Source organism: Mchenga conophoros, linkage group LG2 (genome assembly GCF_057382185.1).
Source record: "Mchenga conophoros isolate Kocher_MC1m ecotype Shallow Benthic linkage group LG2, M_conophoros_male_GT1.1, whole genome shotgun sequence".
Lineage (NCBI taxonomy): Eukaryota > Metazoa > Chordata > Actinopteri > Cichliformes > Cichlidae > Mchenga > Mchenga conophoros.
Window position 1 is genome coordinate 25,418,311 of NC_140527.1, and position 21,300 is coordinate 25,439,610.

A 21,300-nucleotide genomic window follows, 5' to 3' on the forward strand; every position below is an offset into this window, starting at 1 on the left:
ATAACAGAAAGAATTCAAAAGATCTCTTTCTAGTAAAAATGTCCAGAAGCCACAGAGCATAAATGTTCGAAAGTTACAAAAGAATTAATAAACAAATGTCCTGAGGACTCAGAGAAAAGCATCACAACAAAAGAACGTTCAGTTCTAAACCCACATATGAAAACGCCACAAACAAAGCTGCAAAATGCCTCATGAAACGATAAGTAGATGTGAACCCGTTAGGAATGATAAACCCAGCTTTCTATTTGAAAGCTCTTCAAAGCATCTTTCTGCTCTTTGCTTTGACAACTCTACAGGTTTGGATGACTCCTACTGCTCTCACAGCTTTGTTTTTGGTGGCAGCCACTGGCTCCTTTAAGGGAAAAAGCTCTGAGAATCCACTGTGCACACACTTCCTGTTCCTTCTGGAAGAAAGGCTCGCCACTGGCAGCCATCTTGGCAACAAATTTGGTGGTTATTTTGAAGCCCCTCTCTAAGTGAATGAGGAAATAGCAATAACTTTAATTTCAAAGGGACATAAGTGTTGCATGTGTAGAATCACCAGTGAATCAGAATCGATTTTTAAAAGTTTTCCTAACAAGTTACACTTTAACTCTTCATGTTATAATAAAAATACAAAATACTTTGCACGTGCATTTGTGCATCTAAACTGGCTAATAGATGTCCAGATGTGAACAACCCCCATATATGCATTCAAGGAATTCTCCTATGAATTTCTATTACGGATCATTGGTGTCATGTGTCCAGTGCAGAGAGCTGCTGGCAAAGGTAGAGAGGTATTTAGCAGCTAAAGAGCATGCCATTTCTCTCAGAGGTTGGTGGAGACCAAACCATAGCTAAAAGGAGAGTGCTCCACATCTACAGGATGTGTAAGTAGGCAAATGTAGGCTATGGTTTGCTAATACATCACCAACACATACTGTGTGTTCCCAGCTATTTTCTTAAGTGACCAAAGTGGGTTTTTTTTTTTACTAAACAAGCACCACAGATATGGTAAAGCAAGCAAAATAATGTCAAATTAACCCCTCTGGGACAACAAATAATAGAAGTAAAACTTAAAAAGTGTAAAACATACTGTTCATAAAAAAAACAAGTCCTAAAAGCCATGAACGTGTGAGACTATACGAATAAATATTATAATGTAAATAGGAGTATTTGTTAAACGTAGGTTAAAGATTATGTAATGTGTGTAAGCGTGTGTGCGTGTGGGTGGGAGTGAATCTCAGGGTACACGTATGTATAGCGCAGGTGACTGGCAGGTCATGTGAAAGTAAGATATTGCTGTCATTCATTAGACAGGAAGGAGCAGTAGGGTCATATAAGTTTATACTTCTTCCTACTCACGTTCAAGCATAAAACTTGACTTACTTATATACAGATGATTAATATATTTGGGTTTTTTAATATTCATACATGTCAGTTGTGCTTTATTCTTTTACATGTTTAAAATAAATGTATATACTTTACAAAAATAGTGATTCATATGTTAAAACCCATTTATTCCTAGAAAATATATCAACCAGTCTTCATGAAGTGTTTGGTAAATTGTAGATATAACAAAAGAAGTATAAACATGTTTACTTCAGTGTGAAAGTAAGTTAATCCACATAGCATTTTGCAAGAACTCCTAATGCTTGTCCGGCGTAATCACGACAGCGTTCAATTACTGAAGATTTGTAAGCAGCCACAACAGGGTGCTGGTTGTTGTTTTTAACACCTTGTTTCTCACTTTCTTTTGGTTTTCCTTTTTCTCAGGTGGTTGTGTCGACTACGGTGAGCGTGGAGGGTCACGTTCTGGCCGTCTCCGACAACATGTTTGTGCACAATAACTCAAAACACGGGCGCCGAGCTCGGAGGCTGGACCCGTCAGAAGGAACGCCATCCTACCTGGAACACGGTATTTAAAGCGAGAACAAAACACCTCGGCTCTCTTCCCCATCTTTCTTTGTCTCCTTCACTTTATTTCTCTCTCTATGACTCCACTCCTCTCCCTCCCTCTCTCAACCCCTTCCCCCCTGTCTGGCTCCACACTCAACCCTTCCTCTGTCTCCCACTCCACTCCCCTCCAACCTCCTTTCTTTCTTATCGCTCTCCTGTTTCCTCCTGGATTCTCACTTTCCTCTCTTGTAGGGTTTCTAACTCGAGCTAAGAGAGGAGTGAGTGGTAGCTAGTGAGTCTCTTGTCTCTCCCTTGTGGCTTGCTCCCCTCAGGTCTCTGCCTCTGGGCCTTCTACTCTGCCTCGCATAAGCACTATGTGTCTTATGAGGTCTGTTCTGCTTAAAGCCAACACTGGCTTTATTTCCTCGGAGACCTGCTTTTATCCTCCAGCCCTCCATCACTCCCCATCCCTCAGGTTTTCAAACACACCCATACACATACTGAAAAGCCCCTTGCACACACATACATACACACCCCCGCATGCACAGTCAAACCCAAACCTTTAATACTTCATAATGACATGTGCACATGATTTAGGAGCCTGCACTGATTCCCAAGTCCCTAATCCAGTTATTTTCTCATTTCGATTTCCCAGACATTGAATAAGAGAAACATATTTTTTTTTCTTTGAGGAAAGTCAACCTCAGGGATGATAATGACAAAAAAATAAGCGGGGATTTACATGATGGCCTATAGTAGATTGCATTAAGATTGAATGTTATGGTTAAGTCTTTCTAATGACTATTCTCCAGAGGCAAGGTGGACCACTTGTCCCTGCGACTGGTCTCACAGATGATTAGAAAAGTTCACAAAGATGAGACATATTGGAGACGTCAGCGAGGCTTGGATCTTGCACATAAAGAAGAGTCCACACAGGACACCAACAGATGTTTCTCGTGTTATAGAGATTTGTTTGGGAATTTCTTCCCCTCTGATTTTCAGTTTTCCCGGTGATGGGAGTTAAAAAGGAGGAACAAGAGGAGTAAAAGGAACAGAACAGGTTACAGGGAGAAATGTAAATGTGATGAAAGAATGGGGGGAAAGTGCCCAACAGTGTAAAGAATAGAGAAATAATTTTTTTCATTAAAAAGAGGACAGTAGTTTCCCATTCCCCCCACCCCCCCACCCCCTTTCTGGTGTGGGTTCAGTTTGTGTGCAGGATGCGCAACTTTGGGGCCCATTTCAGGCGGTAATAGATGAGCAGTGCATAGAGTTGAACAGATGGCACCGAGGAACACCCCAAAGTATAATCCTATCACATGGATTCACGTTCCACCATCTGGTTAATCCACACACACACAGATACACACATAAACACACACATGCACATCGAGCGCACATAATATCAGCGGCTGTGAAAAGGAGGCATCTTAGGCCATGATTACGGCCACAGATTGCTGCTTGGTGAACGCTGATCTTTGCAGGCGTATCGGGGGGCTAAATATCATTCCAGCTTGTTGGGGAGGATCAACAGAACAGGGAGTCAGGCAAAGAGCAAAGGCTAGGCTGCAGGGAAAAAAGTCAGCCTAGTCTAAAGTGGATTATGCCGCTTTACAGAATTACAGCATGTCTGACAAGCTGCATATCTGTTAAGGAGAGGAGATTTAGCTTGTATAAACATGTATTTTCCCAATGCTGTTCTTTTCTTCAATCACACCCAGCAATCATAACACCAAGAGATAAGGTCAAAAAGCACACTGAATGGCAGTTATTGAAAATGCTGTTTATTGTTGTGGTCCCACGTACTTTGTCCCATAAGATGCGAAGAATATGCTTAGAAGGAAAACACTGGGAGCTTAGAAAAACCCATTACAAATGTACCGGGCAGAAGCTGGAAGGAGTCCATGTGGTCGTGCTCTGAGACACTGGCTACTACACAGATATATGAAACAGGCAGCTGAGCAAGAGCTAAGTGTTTGGCTAATGAAGGCAGTGTATTCAGAGGGCAGAGCTACTGTTGGCTCTGCTGTGTTCCCCGGTCGCATGGCCTTTGATCAGACACTGAGCACACCTGACATTTACACGCCCGCACGCTTTGCCACGTGTCATAAAACAAGTGCACCGCCGCTACCCTCACACGCGGGGCAGGGGTGATGTTTAATAACGGGGCGAATATAATCACTCTGATTAGTATTCCTCACTCGCCCCCCGACCCCTGGGAGAGAGGCGATAGGTGATATATGTGTATGTGTGTGCGCATGTGTGTTAAAGAGAGGGAGAGATGGAAAGTAGAGAGGACTATGCATGCTGCCAATAGCAAAAGACCTTCTAGGCTTTCATTAGGATAGCAGTTAATCTGTTATATATATATTTTTTCTTTTTTTTCCAGCAACCCCCAGCATCAAAGCCATCAGCCCTAGTGAAGGCTGGACCACAGGGGGCGCAACAGTCATCATCATCGGGGACAACTTCTTTGACGGCCTACAGGTCATCTTTGGGACAATGCTGGTCTGGAGTGAGGTTAGTCACAATTTAGTCATATTTGTGTTGTTTTGTTTGTTTTATTTTTATTGGCTTGGTACACTTCTTATATAGCCAGTGTGGGCAAACAGTCTTTTAAATGCTTCATTTGGGAACCATTATTTTTACATTAGATTAAATACATAATTGTGATTTAAAAGTGCCAAAAAAAACTTGTAACACTGTAGCATCACACTTTTGATAATGTTGTAATTATTTTATGGACAAATAATATAATCAGATAAACCCTTGTTACCCACACTGCATGAAATCACTATTACTAAACAGAGAGCAACCATCTGCAAATAGCCTTATTTAAATTCACCAAAACTACATCAAATGTTGAAAATGAGGCATGTTAAGTTGTTTCCAGCATATGGAAAAGCTGGGCAAATACATAAATAAAAATCACCTGGAGGAAAACATGGATCAGTGTGTGACGCTGTTGTCGGATAAAAACCAGAACCCTTAAAAAACGATTTTCCTTTATTTGAACAGAACAAAGCATATGTCGTTGTTGAGTCATGTTCAGCAGTGCTGATCATCTGAAGTCCTGCATCAAGCGAGAACAGGACAACATTTGGCTTTCACAACTACTCGGTTCCCAAACACTTGCATCGTGTTGTTAAAAGAAAAGGTGATGCAACACATTGGTAAACATGTCCCTATCCCAACTTTTCTAAAACGTGTTGCTGGTGTTAAAAAAATCTAAAATTTGAGATTTTTTTTCAACAAAGCAAAGTAAATCCTTTTAGTTCCAACAAATCATATCACATGTTTATGCAATTCCTACATTATTATAGGGTTTAAATGAATGGGAAAGCACAGCATTCTGTTTTTGTTTGCATTTCACACAAAGTACCAGCATTTTTGGAAATGCTTTTTAATTGAAATAGCAGTCATGATTAATAAATGATACTATAAGAAATAACTGTTTGCAGGGCTATAAATGCATATTAGAAATACTTAACAATCTCAATAGAAGCCTATTGTTGCATTTCTCTCTGTCAGCTCTCACTTCTGTCATATTGCTATTCACCTCTCTTCCTGTCTTTTAATACGTTGCTATCTTCCGTCTTGAAATATATTCACATCGTACAGTATGAATCCCTTTGTAAGGAGCATCTGCTACATGACTAAAATGTAAATGGAGTCTATGTGTGAAATTGAAGGTCAGTGAGCAGTGCAGCTAAACAGCTTTCTCTTTAGTAAAGGAATAATTCTATAAAAAGCTCCTATATTATCTCGCTGAGAGGTGAGTGGGGCCAAACAATGCTAGAATGAAAGCCTAGCTAAGTGAGCAATGAAAAGGACAGCTAGAACAACACACACACAGATGCACACATACATGCGCACATACACAAAGCGCTGGCAGCAGCAGTGATAGCTTTTGAGCACTGCTAGTTTTGAGTGCTCGTTCACTACAGCGTGCAGGAAACAAGCACTCAGCGAGGTCTCATCTGTGTTTTGTCTTGTTACCGTTTTCCTTCAAAGACCCTTCAGCGTGAACACACGTGCGTGGCGAGCGGGCTCATCAGCTGCACTAAGTGAGCCTGTTTAAGACACAATTGTGCTTTAATGTGACTAACGGCAGCTTCAGCTGACAGACACGGAGACAGGGGCAGGCGCATTATACATTAACTCGCATTGTTCAATAGGCGTACGCAGAGGAAAAGTGTGTTTTATTCATAAACAGATAACTGCTTTTGAACCCCTCTTACAGAGTCCATGTCAGCACCGATAACCATCCCAAGCCTCACAGTGACATTGCCTTAGGCTACGAGGCCACCTGAGGGCTCGTAGCCAAGCGCATCATTTTCAGGCCGATTATACAAAGAAAAAAAGTCAAAGCTGCAGAGGAAAGGTCCGAGATGAGCCGAGAATACCCCCACCCCCACCGGTGCACATGTTTAGATATGAAGTATCATCACATTAATCTGCCTGGCCTTTCTACTTTTCCTGTAGCTCATCACCCCCCATGCCATCCGCGTCCAGACTCCACCCAGACACATCCCCGGGGTGGTGGAAGTCACACTCTCCTACAAATCCAAACAGTTCTGCAAAGGCACACCTGGACGCTTCATCTACACAGGTACCTTTACACTAACATTTACCAATCTGCTGGCTTTTCTCCCAGTTTCTCTCAATTCTACATACAACTCATGTAGAAGAAATTGACAGCTATAAGCACATCAAAATCTTCACACGCTGACTTGAAGTTTTATAAAAATCTCACTTTATTGTTATATACATATATATATATATGTATACATATATATATATATATATATATATATATATATATATATATATATATATCTGTATTCCTAAAGTTTTGTCTTTCAGTTTATAAGCTGTCATTTCTCTGGACGGTTTCTGGTGAAAAATGTGCATGCTAAGCAACTTAAAATTCAATAACAGAACTCAATAATTCAGTGGAAAAAGCCTGCTGATCAGAGGAGGAAAAGCATCTGCCCTCTTTTATGAAGCAGGTGAAGGTCAGGAGGAGGATTAACCTTTTGATTGGTGGGATTATTGAGAATTGACCCTGTCGAAGACGCGATTCAGAAAGGAAGAGGTCCGTGTGGAGTGTGTGATATTTATTTATTTATTTACTTTATTTTTTTGATGGTCAGCACAGGGGCATGAATAGCTCGAGTGTTACATCAGAGCACGCTGGTGCAGAGTGAAAAAGGCGCCGCGAGAAGAGCGGCACAGAGAGAGTGAATGTGAAGCTGTGATTAACCAATGCAAGGCCACAGGTCCTCTGGGAGACTGTGAATCACATAAATCTGTCTGTAATCTCAACCACTGATAGACTTAGGCCGTAAGCCCCGGCTGGAATTACCAACATTTGACAAAATCACAACTGAGAGAAAGCGCGCGTGCGTCACATTGCTAGCGTTTCCTGCATCTTGTGTGTTCCTATGCGTCACAGCTATGACTGTGTTTTGTGTTCTTGTGGGGAAGACTGCAATAGGATGCCTGTGTTTGTTTGCACGTAAGTGTGAACATAGTCCAAGCGCACACATGCACGCTGACAAGTAACTGCATTACTAAGACACAGGGCAGATGGGTGGGCAGCCTTTGCCATGCCAGAGCTGTCCAACAGCCCACACTCTGCCAAACCCATAGAGCTATGCGTGTGTGTGTTTGTATAAGTGTGTGTAGGTGTGCATATGTGTATACGCAGCCTTTTAATGTGCCAGACATGTGGCAACCGCATGCATAAACGCCCTATCGCTTCCTAGTCCTCCAATCTTTCACCTTGTCACATTCACTTATTCAAAACTCGGCTTCTTTGAACAAATTCATTCTTTCCCCGCTTTCTGTCCCTCCATGCTCGGCTTCCGTGGAGGCGCATAGAAGAATCTCAACAGGTGAGAGGTAGCAAGAGGTCATCCGCTGGGTGCCGAGCGCATGCGCCACGGTGCCGCGTGCCAAGAGCTGGCGGTGACAGAGTCAAGTGTGTCGAGGCACAGACCCCAGTTCTACTTTTCACACACTTCATTCCAGCCACCCCCGTGGGCAATTGTACGTCTCAAATATAGGTTTTTGTCATTTTACTTTCTCCCAGTGAGGAGGAAACCTGCTCACATTTAGCGGCGGGAAAAAAGAAAAAAAAAGAAGGGGAGGATGAGCAGGGCATTTGGAGCAGAAAAGCAATCGATGTGAGTGGAGAGAGAGAGAGAGGTGGATGAGAAAGAGGAGAGAGGAGAAAGATGGGAGCGAGGGATGGAGGATTACCATGGGCCATGTTGCCCTCCTGGGTCTGTTTGGCACCAGTTTGAGCCCAGTTGCCAGTGGGTACTAATCATGGAGGATTGGCAGCGCTGCGTGGCAGCTGGCAGCCGGCACATACACACACATCAACACATCCCCACACTCACAGACATGCATATACTCCTATATTACATGTGCATGCGCGATCACACACACATGCACGCTCTGAATTACATTGGGGACAGCTGGCATTGCTAATCAACTTCTGCTGAGGAGAGGAAAGCGAGCAGCTCACAGACCTAATTAAGTCAACACATACCCGATACTGCTGCTACTGCTGCTTTGCAAACATACCCGACACACACACACAAACCTACCCACATAGCCCTACCTATAGGTTTATCCCCTCCGCCCTTCTCTGCATCATTATCGATACTCTAGAACCAGCCACCACCAAAATGAAAAAAAAAGAAGAGACGAGAACTTTTGGTGCAGAGAAAATTCGAAGAGAAGCTATTACAGTAATGTGTCCTCTGCCGTCTCTGAGGACTCCTGTGCCATTAGACTTCAGAAAGCTCCAATTAGACTCATCAAAGGCAATTAAGCTATCCACTGATAAGAATAGAAGAATGTTTTTTTTAATTCCCTGCTCTTCCTCTGTCTTTTTATCCCCTTATCCCCCTTCTGTTCCTCTCTCTGCCCTCTGCCTTACCCACCTTTGGGGCTGAGAGCTTTCCCTAATCTCCCTCACTTTCCTCTGCTCTCTCTCCCTCTCTCTCATTATCAGGTCAACCCCCCCACCCCCCCTGTACAAATGCATCTCCATGTTTGGTTGTGTATCACCTTTTACTAGATTGCTGTCTTTGTAACATTCATCAAGGAAGCTCTCTCTTTTCTTTTTGCCATGCAACATAAAATGATAATACCCAACCAGTGCGGCCTATGTGTGTGTACCTGTACTCATGTGTGTGTGTTTGTGCGACACAAGGATGCCGGCCATAGATTGGGGGAGTTGATGAATCACCCTTGTCGTTCAAAAGGCAATCCCTCCCTCCTCAGTATGCAGCCTTGTCTGCTTAGTGCTTCCACTACAGCTTCTGCTGATATTAAAAGGCTCTGCTGGCTCACATTAAGGCTGGCACCGCGCACGGTGACACGCATCCGCGCACGCACAAACATTAGGGGTAGTTTTTCAGCGCTCAGTGCAGATTAGGTGTGTAGGAAACATCACTCAGTTGCGGCAAAGAGGCGCGGGAACAGTGAGGGGGGGAGAAAAGACAAAAGTCAAGAGCAGAATTTAAACCAGCTGCTGCTGCCATCTCTCTCCGTCTCTGCACGCCTGCCTGTGTGTTCCAAATTAGTTTTAGGACTGTCAGTTGTCTCTCATTTTATACAGTGCAGACACTGTATTGTAAAAGTGTGACACAGGTAAGTGCTGCAAACAAGAGTCTGCAGTTTAAAGTTAGTGCTAGCTCTAATTAAACTGTCCCGAACTGTGGTGAAATCTGCTGGTGATGCACACTGAGAAGCACTGCTTTAATTACAAATCACCAGAGTGCTTTAAATTCCTAAGTATATGTGATCCTGGTTGTGTTGATATCATAATTTTGGAGACGCGTGCATGATAATCAGCGGGAAAATCTCCCGCACATGTTGCTGCATAAACAAACTTAACATTAACATAGACAGACGTAGTCTACATTCATATACACACGTGGATCGCCGCACGCATGAGCACGTTCGCACATCACACAGATGCACGAATGTGGCACGAAGTCATCTGGCAATAAAAGTGGGGTGCAGCCACGAGCTGGTCAATTACTTGTCTTGCTCCTGTTTGTGAATGCTGTCTTTTATTGAGCCTGGGCGGGATGCCTGCTGTTGATTAAAACGGCTGGTCTACAGCTGGAGACAAGGCCAGCTGAGATAGCTGCATACATTCCCGTTTACGGCACGCAGTCTTAACTGCGAGGAAATTCACACCTCTATTTGAGATTGAGATTAATTTTCTGCACCATGTGGCTTGTCTTGCCTCTTTAGCATGCTCCGTTCTTATTACGGGAGCATCTGCTCCATGATGATGATGTAAATGAATTTCGAATGTAGATTATTTTGTTCCCCGCCGAAATGAGCGGCGCTCACCGGAGGAAATGATTTCTCGTGTTTTCTTATATCTTAATTCAAGCGCACACTTTTCATCTGGATTTTTCAGAATTTGCATTCTCCCAGCGAGAAGCCATGCTGTCAGGTATTGTTAACTGTCGACATGCACTTCTTTTTTTTTTTTGCGACAGATAATTAGAGCTTAGGTTGTAGTAGTATCCACACCTCCATTGATTTGTAGAATCTCTCTGCACACACACACACACAAACACACACACACATTCTTTCCCTCCTTCCAGCCCTCTCTCAGACTCAGCCTCTCCTCTCCTTTAGGAGCAAAAAGCTCTACTCATCTGTTTTCTGTGTATGAATTTCCAGCCATGCATTAGTCTCCCTGACATGTTCAAGCGTTGCTTTATTTAGCTTGTCGGATTCTGCAAATAAACGCAATCTCAGGGTTTATGGAAAAATGGATAAAAATTAGATTGTAAGGTATTGATCTGGATTGTGAGTAGTTGGTGGGGGTGCTGTGCGTGTATGTGTGAGAGAGGTGGTGTTGGAGGTGGGGGGACGGGGAGCTCTCATGTGTGTGTGTGTGTGTGTGTGAAGAGGGTGGGGCGTGGTGGGGGTGAGCAGAAATGAAGCCGTAATTCAGGGCTATTGAACCCCCTGCCACTGGCGGCATCGATCGCCAGGCAGCGGTTATGAGATCACACCTGAGCACTGGAGACTGCAGAGGGGAGGGAAGGACGGGGGGGAGCTGTGCGGGCAGGGGTGGGGGGAGACGAGGGAAGGGGGAGACGAAGGAGTAAGGAGCGAGGAGGAGAGAGAGAGAAACAGAAGGTTGTGATATGATCAGCTCCTTACCCGCTGTCTGAGGGCCTGTTAAGGTGTTAACATCAAGCCTCAGAGCCAATTACCTAACCCTGCAAGTACACTACCCACTCACCTCCTCACACTCACAGTGTTGTGACACAGAAGGAGAAGAAGACAGGGCAACTGGACGCTGGCTGTTGTTCTCCCCTCCTCCTGCTCTGTGTTTCCAGGACAACTCCACTCTTCTGACCTCTCAATTATCCCTGATCCCCCCCCCCCCCTCCCCACTCGACCTTCTACTCTTTGCACCCCAAACATCCATCCGAAACCCCCACCCACCCACCCCTTCGTACACACTCCCCCTGCGGCTCTGTGGGTTATTATAGTGAAATATGAAGCGATGTGGATTCTAGGCTTCATGAAATTTCCATGAGCATTGATCTGATCTGATGTGGGTGATTGCTAGGTGAATCCCTCCAGTCCAGAGCTGTTGCTCATCTATTCATTTATTTATGGCAGTTATGTTTTACTGGCTTTGATTTGCTCTTCTGGAGAGCGACAGCTAAGGATTATAAATATACCTGAATAGGAGAGTGTGCTTGGAATCCTGGAGGGCAGCAGCGCACCACTCCTCTTTCCAACTTGGAAAGTTGTTTTTTCTTTTTTTTTCTTCTTCTAGCATTAATTCTTGGTGTAAAATGTGAGATATTGAGCATGGATATAAGGGCATAAAAAAAATAAGACAATCCCCAAAGAGGCACAGGCAGATAGTTAGTGATGTGCTTTGTCCCCCACATACTCGTCTTCTGGTTTATGGTCCTTGAAAACGAGCAGAGACAATATCACTTCCTCTCTCAATTACCAAAATTGTCTCTTTATTTGTAATAGGGGTATCTATGTATGTCTTGGGTTTTTATGCTATTGTTCACTCGAGGCTCATTTGGCACATTGTGGGGAACTGATAAAAAATTCATCATAAAAACAAAAGCCTCTGAGACGAAAGAGAGGATGTTGTCGGAACAATCCCTTCCTCAGACTGAAGGCCTAATCCAGGGCAAATCCTCCTTAAAGCTTTAGAGAGATCAGAGAATAGGGAAGTAATGTCAAATATTTGTCCTCGGAAATAATTCATACTTTATTTGTTGCATGTGATCGCCTCATTGTTTTGGCTTATTTTATCAGCAAACCAGCTGGCCCTGTAATGTGTGTCATTCTCTGTAAGCTGAGCCAGCCTCTGGCATCTCTACTTCGACTTTTCCATCTCTTTGCTGTCTTTGCTTCTAGCTATTCACCTTTCCTTTCATTCACTCTTATGGATCGCTGGAACACTCCACTGGGAGAGCTGTCCAAATACATTTGTGTTGCCAAAACAGAGCATCACCCATTCTCGCTCCTGCACGCTGTTTTTTTCGGTCCGTGTGTTTGAGCGGGCGGGCTCAGGAGGAGCCGTGGTGAAGTCACTGGAGGTCCAGCAGGACAGCTTGTACTCATAGCCTCTAGGGGCCTTTTTTCTGGGGGCCGCCTAGTCAGCCTGGCTGCTCAGATGTGAGGCGAGCAGGGCATCAGCCCCCAGGAAACGTCCAAGCTGCGACCCACAGGGGAAACAGACGGACGGCACAGACGCATACAGGCGATTCTCACGTGCAATGGCGCCTTTTCTTTTTCTTCCATACAAGCGCACATTTACTGTTTCAAACTCTGTCCGGAAGCAGCGTCTTAAAGGCTGTAGCGCAGGAAAGTTGTCAAGACTGTGCCCTGACTCCCCGAGGCAGCCCGCAAAGACAGGAGAGGGAGAGACAGTACATTAGGAATGAATTATGTGGAGAGAGCACTTATCCAACAATCCTCCTCTGAAGTGTTTGTACTATAAGCCTCAGATCTTCATTGTATTTATTCTAATGTTTAAATATTCATGGTAAACCTTCTCATATTCAATTACCGAAGCACGACCACAGCATGCAGAGAGTGCTTTCTCCCTGCTGCCTGGATGATCTGACTGTGTGTGTGTGTGTGTGTGTGTGTGTGTGTGTGTGTGTGTGTGTGTGTGTGTGTGTGTGTGTGTGTGTGTGTTTAGCTTGTTCCCTGGAGCGATCAAGCCTTTGTTATATTGGAACCAAGCTCTGTAATTGCTTATATTAGTCGCTGATCAACGCAAGACCACAGGACACACACACACATTCACTTTCCCTGATTCCTGACAGTCTTTTTATTAACCACCAAAGCGGGCGACAGAGAGAGATTCATTACATCACAGGCAAACAAAGACACACACCAGACCTAATAGAGAAAACCCACATTTTTCAGCGTGGTTAGTTTAATGTTGAAATATTCATGGATTCAGTTATGTCTGCTGTCACTTGCTTCTCCCGCCGTACCTTCTCTGGTGCTTTTGAACATTAGGTGTTTTCATCATTAAGGATCAAGCTGTAAATGTTTTTTTTCTCTCTCTGCCTGCTTCCCTCCACTTCCTGCTCAGCGCTGAACGAGCCAACCATAGACTACGGCTTCCAGAGGTTACAGAAGGTCATTCCCAGACACCCTGGAGATCAAGAGAGATTACCTAAGGTACAGTGCCTCTGCTCCTCTCATGTGTCTGCTCACACTAGTTGCCAAGCACAATAAATTCACAAGAATCTGTCTTGGTAACACTGGTACAAAGATGTATTGAAAACCTCTTGAGTTTCATAGTACGTAGGATATACATGGCACAAGGACAGCATGACCTCTTAGACAGAGGAACAAACCATGCGCTATAGACAGTAGGCCATACATGACACTATGCACTATGCACATAAACATTTAACCACATGTTCATGGTCATTTTCTGTTCAAACAAACACTTTATTTGTGCAATGAATGCACAAGCGACTCTATTCATCCTTCCACTGAGTATAAGGTCATTTGGACTGGCAAAGTGGGAAGAGGAAAGGGGATAGATGGAGAGAGGAAAAGAGAGGGAGAGAGAGAGAGAGAGGAAAGGAGGTTGAGGGGAGAGAGAGAGGAAGAGAGAGGCAGAAGCAGGTTAGGTGATCCATCATAGCTGTCCAGTCTTACCTCCTGCTGGGTCAGTGGATCGAAGTCAACCCCGGGTGGACTTTATTACTTCCAACACACACACTTATCCACAATGCAGCACACACACACACACAGAAATGCACACAGACTTCTCTATGCCTTCATGTGCACGCACACACACACTCAGTGGAGGGAAGTCACCACCAGGCAGAGATGGAGAGCACAGGTAGATGCAGAAGGAAGATAGAGAAATCACTTGTCCTCACTGTGTGTCATGTCTGGTGGATACAAGAGTTGTCCCGGTGAGTTCTGGTCTTTAGCCTATCAACCCCCCGTATCTCTCCAAATATCTTTGTATCCATCCATCTCTTTTCCTCGCCTCCTCTTTCTCCCTCGCTTGGCGGTGTCTCTTTCACTTCTAAATGAACAGCGGTAGCTGGCAGGCCTGGTTGTTCATTTCAGCTCTATTGATTTGTGCCTTTATTGAGGTAATAACAGTTTGTTGACCACGCTTCTCTCTCAACTGTTGGCCTCAATCATTAGAGAGGGGCAGGAGAGGGGCATATGCTGGCAACTTCTTGAGCTACAAATGTCCATTCAAAGCTACCTTGGCACAAGCCTCTGTGTGGCTGTTCTTTGGTGGGTCTTTAAACTAGATTCAACTGACTGGGACTATAATATATTCCAATATATTGGCACTTTGACGAACCCGCCCCACCCCCAATACACATACAGCGTGCAGAGAATAGGCAGGATATATACCAACCCCTGTTCTATCTCTGTATGTTGCGATAATGATCCAGTGATCCAGCTGAAAACAGCCCCATACTGTGCTGTAGAATAGTCAGGCAGTCAGACTGAGCGGGGACTGCTGGGTAGCCAGACTGCAGGGTGTTTAGCTAAGGCTGCGGTGTGGCTGGGGGTCTGGGGCTGGCTAATGAGTGACCGCCCTGCCAGACGAGGCCAGGCTCTGCTCTGGATCAGGTTCCCCTTCCTGTTGACGTCTCTGTGGGCCTGACTTTACGGGAAGAGACCCTGCGCCCAGGAAATGGTCTCCCCTTACAGCAGCAGGGCTAAGGAGGCAGCATGGCGCTAACCACATTTATCTGTTTATCAGAATGACTCTGGAGCGCTGCCTAATCGCGTTTAGCTACTGGACAGATCCCTTCGCTAACGAGAGACTGATAGGTACAGACAGGGCACAGGAGCATGAGAGAGTGATTAAAGGGGGGGGGGGGCAAGTGAAAGTAGTTCGGAGGCTCAGGTGAGGGGAGAGTGAATTATAAATGAGGAGATGCACGCACATAATAGACCTAAGGAGAACGAGCAGAATGGCTGGTGCAGAGAGGGGCAAAAAAAAAATTAAATAACGAGACTGATGTTGCACGAGTGCTCCCGGAACACCGTTACACTCCAACTGCAGATCTGTTCATGTCCTAATGCCTCGCACTTCCTTCATTTCCCCTCCTCCCCCGCTTTCTTTTCCTCCTCCTCTCTTTTTCCTTCATCCATCCATCTAACTATCTAGCAATCCCTGGGAGGCATGGGGCGTCGAGGAAAAGCAGAGAGAAGGAAGCGAGGAGCAGTGCATACATACTAAAGAACCACTTACCTTCCTAGGGCCTCTACATCTCTCAATCACCTCAAACAGGCCTCCTTTCTGGTCTCCCCTCTTCTCAGCTCTCACCCTCCTCCTCCCCTCGCCTCCTTTTCTGCCTCCCCCAGATAGTGCTAGTAATGGGAGGTTAACACAGAGGCAGCGCTCCCATTATTGAGTGAATTTAGCACCTCGGACAGCGCTCTACAATCTTTATTGCTTTGCTGACCCTCTCGTCATGTCCTGGGCGTGCTCGACAGCCTCCACATGTGCATGGCTGCGTGTGCGGTTACACTCGTGTGTGTTTGCGTGTGTGTGCAATATGAGGTCTGATTGAAAGGCGGCGTGTCACGGAACAGAGAGCACACATGCTCCGGGGCTTGTTCACAGCGAGGGATACACTCAGGAGAGTATAACGCACAGCGTGAGTGTGCGCGAGTGGAAGAGAAAGAAACGAGGAGAAGGTTGGAGGGGAGGGGGCTGCAATTTTCTGGTTGTCGCGCCTCCAGCATATATCCTGGCCCCGGCACATTAACTTTTAAAAAGGGTTTTGTAGGACTGTAGGTGTCGACATCACACACACACACACACACACACACACACACACACACACACACACACACACACACACACACATATATATATAAAGACTGCCTGGAGTCACACACTCATACACTCAGGGAGGAAAAAAGAATAGAGACAGAGAGAGGAGGGAAAGGGTTGTAAGCGGTGGAAAATGAGTGCGGAGAAGCTGCGTTAGGATAAATGTTTGATGTGGGAAATTCCACTCGGCGGTTTTCACCTGAGCAATGATGTTCTACATTTATCACACAAAGTGGATACAGGGCTATTCACTCGGATCATTACCAGGGTTAATACAGGGCAGGAGACGGGTGTGTCCCGGCTGACGAGGAGAGTTGTATAGCCGTCAACCTGATGATATGTTGTGTTAAATGAGATTGATGCGTGATCATGTGCGGCGGGTTCGTGATCCATCAGCGACAGAGGAGAGAGAGAGAGTGAGAAGATGTGGAAGATAGTTGACTGATAGAGAGATATAGGCTCATGTTTTATTCACAGATAACAGTATCTTCCCTCTGCTCTCCCAAACTGCCCAGCTAGTAACAAAGTGCTGGGATGGGCCCATTTCTCTTCCTCTCCCTTCCTCTGTCTACCCCTTTCCTCTCCCTCACACTCTCTCTGTTCTGCATTCACAGCATAATGCAAGGAGTGAAATGTAATAAAAGTGACTGAACTCTTTGAGCCGCCACACTTGTGATCAATCCCCCTTCCTCTGTCTGCGCTTGATTGCAGGAGGTGATTTTAAAGAGAGCGGCAGATCTGGTGGAGGCCTTGTACGGGATGCCTCACAATAACCAGGTAAACTCTCTCTTACACACACACACACAGACAAAAACACAAACAGCAATATCTCTTATTAGACATTATTATTTGTTTGTGGTTCGGGCCAAGTGGCAGCATCAAAGGCGCTTATCTCTGCTGGCGATGTAGCACCCTGCCGTGTTCGCGCAAGATCTGGGACCCACAAACATGCACGCTAGACTATGTTAGAGCTTTTTATCAATGCAGAGGGTGGAGATGAGATTAGAGGGAATGCAGAAGGCAGTTGAAGAGGAGGAGTGGCATTAAGGCTTGAGTCTGAAGGAGGAAGAATGGAAACCCAAAACAGGGAGGAAGAGGCAGGCTAAAGATCTGATGTGTCTGTTTAATGAGCCTTTCCTCCATTTACTGAACCAATCCCACCACTCCCAGCGACAACTGATAAAAACCACTCAGCTCTGCTAGATTTACATGTGCAGTATCTTGAGTGGAGATCTAGCATTCTTATCAGGCTACAAAGCCAACATCAAGGGTATATTTTCCCTCTTCTCTTCTCTTTTCTTCTCTGTTACTGACCACCACTCTTTTTTTTTTTTTTTGTTCCTTCCTCATCGTCAGGAGATGATTCTGAAACGAGCAGCGGATATCGCGGAGGCCCTCTATACAACAGTCCCAAGAGGGCACAACCAGCTAGCCAGTCTTGGCAGCAGCTCTGTTCATGCTGGCATGATGGCAGTAAACTCTTTCACCGGGTCAGAGGTGGCACAAACAGCCAATCAGGGTGAGCAAACACACCAGGAAACAATTCTGGCCTATTGTCATGGGAAAAGGAAAAAATGTTTATTTGCTGTTGTCCATTTAGGGATGACAGCAGGGTGGGGGCAACTGGCATTTTATTTTTCATGTGGGAAATTTAGAGATAGTGATTTAAGAGCATGGAGCAAATAAGAAAGTGTGAAAAAGGAGGACAGGAGGAGGAGAGGTGACAGTAAGAAACGGGGAAAACTTGAAAGAAAGATGGTGAGAGAGTGAAGAATGGAGAAAAAGAAAGCCGTGGATGGAGTACGATGGAGAAATATGAGTGGGTCCTAGGGGTGTGTATATTAGACTGGGGTCGGCCCCTGTCTGACAGAGAGAGATGTGGGTGCAGTCAGTGGTGATTCATCACATGTATCGGGGGAACCAGAGGAGAGTGGATGGACCAGCCTCTGGATGCATCTCAATAATTCCAAGGCGCTTCCTCTGCCCTTCATTTTCATCCGGAAACATTTTTAACCTATCGTTTGTTTCACCCTCATATTAGATGAAAATGTAAACTTAATCAGGGAGGAGCAGAGTGATGAAGAAGTGAGACAATACTTGTGATGAGTAGCCTTTGTTACACTAGAGCAGGGGTGTCAAACATAAAACCCGGGAGCCAGAATCACCTCAGTAAAATCCGTTTTGACATCCCCACACTAGAGAGTGGAAATTTCAGATGTTCAGTTCCAGCCATTTTTCCCCCACCTATGTTATCATGTTGTATATTGTATAGATATTGTGTAGGCTCACTTTGTGTCTTCAAAGCAGCTCTGACCCATGGGTGCCCTGTAGTGTCTGGTACTGGGATGTTGGCAGTTTGTGATGTGGAGTGATGCATCCGTGTATGAGGGATGTTCCTGAATCCTGTAGAGTTTGAAGGCCGGGTGAACAGATTGGGCACCATTCATGTGCAGGCAGGGCACACCGTCGTGCAGGGCAATGTGCAGGTGGGCGTTACCACGTCACATGAATGGCAGTACCCGAGGCTTCACAGCAAAACACTGCAGTGAAACAATGATTTTCACTTTGCCCGTCAGCGGTTTTAGTGTTGTAGCTGATCAGTGTGTATTTATAGTCTTCCATTTTACATTGTTCTCCTTCTGTTCACTGCCCCTGTAAAGCATGAAAGGTCCTGTCAGAAATACTAGCTTCATTCTTTGTAAATTACAAGAGAGCCGCCAAGGCCTTTTACCGTTAATTGCCTTATCAATATATCTAATTCTGAAGAGGAGCCAGCAGGGTGATAGTCCTCTTGTTTCAGGCGTTGGAGGAGGGGTGCGGCTATATCCCTCTCATATCATTCTTCCTCCACTCTGTTCATTGCTTTTTTCTCTCCCATATGCTGTCTAAGATTTTTCTAAGAAAAAGCAAAACATTTCTTCTGGCTTGTAATGCTATGTCCATTAGTATGAAAAAAGGAGCATTTGGCAGCAGCTGCATGTAGGCTTTCTTGTTTTGGTATGCCTGCCATCTGCTATACCTCTAACACTCTCCATCCCCCTTTCTTTCTCTGTCTTTAGGTTTCAGTAGGAGTACAAGCAGTGTGTCCCCTCATGGTTATGTCCCCAGCTCTACTCCCCAGCAGAGTAGCTACAGCTCTGTCTCCACTAGCATGAATGGCTACGCTAACTCTGGCATGGCAACCTTGGGCACCTCACCCAACTTCCTCAATGGATCTGCAGGCAACTCGCCCTATGCTAGTGAGTAAATACAGTGCATACTAGAGCTGAAAGTTTGGGTGGGGATCAGCATTTTGTAAATGACAGAAGACATCTCTGAGAGGAACTGAGAAGCACGGCAGGAAACAAGAATCGACACGACAGGAGAAAGTATTTCAGTTCAGCTGGCTCATCTGTTTCTTTAAGAGCAGAGTCAAACACAAATCCCCGCTTTATTGGCCAGGGGAGGAGATCACCTAGCACGTCCCAACACCTCCTCGACACACACGTGCACACACACACACACACACACCACCTCTGCTCACACACACTCACCCTCTACATTAAAGACTCTTGATTAAATCAATAAACTAATTGCTAGAGAAGCAATTCCATTTCAGCTCTTTGATTCCTGGGTGTTAACAAGTATTTTAACAGGCTCATCGGCCCCACACAGACACTTTCAATCAATGGCCCCTCGGCCTGCCTTTGTAGGTCCAATTTTCATTAATTGATTAGTTAGGCCCCTTCATAAATGGATTATGACTTTATTGCAAGGATTTGTCAGGAAGAGCCATAAAAGCTAAGTGTTGGATAATAACAACAATAAAGGCAGAGGCAGATATCACAGGGCAGGTGAAATACGGCTCAGCTGATTGTAAAATCACTGAAGGGGGAAATGCTCTTAGTGTATTAGCAGACAAAAGACAAACCCGAGAGAAGTGGATGGATGGGATGATGTCAGAGGACATGATTTGGATTGTGAAGAGTTGGGTCATTTGGCTGTGTGTGCCTCTCATGAGGGTGAATTACAGTGGCCACAGTAAATCCAGCTAACGGCTATCTTGTACAAAGCTTTTGATTTCATTTCAGAAGCACTGAGAAGCTCTTTTAGATATGAATATGTTCAAAAAGTTTCTCTATCTTGCATTTGAAATCTTCAATCCACCGTTCCAGAGGGGATGTCCCAAAAGTACAAATCCACATCTAGCCCTTAAATTACATGACATATGGTTAACAACTGTTTAGAGTGCTTTTAAGGTGGTGAATGATGCCTAATGTGCAGTTAAAATGCAAAGAGCCAGTGGGCAAGCATATTGCTTATGTATTCTAATTTTTTAAACCTTGTTGGTTAAAACCTCTAGCATAAATATCTGTGATAAAGTAGATGTGTGGGAGCTTTGTTTGTAAGTTGCCCTGAAAACAAATTACAGGTTACAGTACCTAAAGTTGCTGAGGAGATGTTTATCATCCCCTGAGCACAGGATGAGTCATCAAAACAGATTGATCAGAAGGGGGAAAAAACGACCTCAGGCCATTTTCAGCATTTTCCAACTAAACACATTTTTGTGTAAGATATGGAAAATCTCTTTGCCAAATAATTGCTTAACAGCACAACAGGTAGCAAAACAAGTCTGAGCCAGTTGATCTGAAAACAACATGTCACCCCTCCTGCCATCATCCATTGACCAGTCCCCTTCTGTTCGTCCCATCTGCCTGTCCTCTGCCCTCGGCCCTCTCTCTAACCCCCTTTCTGCCATCGTCGTCCCTTCCTGTCCTTCTTCCCTGACATACACCTATGACGCCCCTTCCTAAAACACCCTCTCCTGCCCATCTCTCTCTCTTTCCCTCAGTCGTCCCGTCCAGCCCGACGATGGCGTCGTCGACCAGCCTGCCCTCCAACTGCAGCAGCTCCTCTGGCATCTTCTCCTTCTCTCCAGCTAACATGGTGTCTGCAGCCGTCAAGCAGAAGAGCGCATTTGCCCCCGTTGTCCGACCCCAGAATTCCCCTCCTCCCACGTGCACCAGCGCTAATGCTAACAGCCTGCAAGGTAAGCCGCTAAGTAG

The 21,300-nt window shown here is 45.2% G+C and overlaps 1 protein-coding gene across 5 annotated transcripts in view; it reads left to right on the top strand.

Annotated features, from left to right (window-relative positions):
* Positions 1-21,300, top strand: part of LOC146582025 (transcription factor COE1-like) — a 55,558-nt gene that overhangs the window by 29,751 nt on the left and 4,507 nt on the right. For 4 of the 5 annotated variants that reach the window (XM_085290011.1, XM_085290002.1, XM_085290019.1 and 1 more), the window contains exons 8-15: positions 1,756-1,897; positions 4,268-4,398; positions 6,364-6,490; positions 13,517-13,605; positions 16,967-17,032; positions 17,612-17,774; positions 19,315-19,494; positions 21,087-21,284. In XM_085290011.1, the coding sequence (XP_085146137.1) occupies positions 1,756-1,897; positions 4,268-4,398; positions 6,364-6,490; positions 13,517-13,605; positions 16,967-17,032; positions 17,612-17,774; positions 19,315-19,494; positions 21,087-21,284 (1,096 nt within the window). The other variant, XM_085290037.1, reaches the window with a different exon arrangement.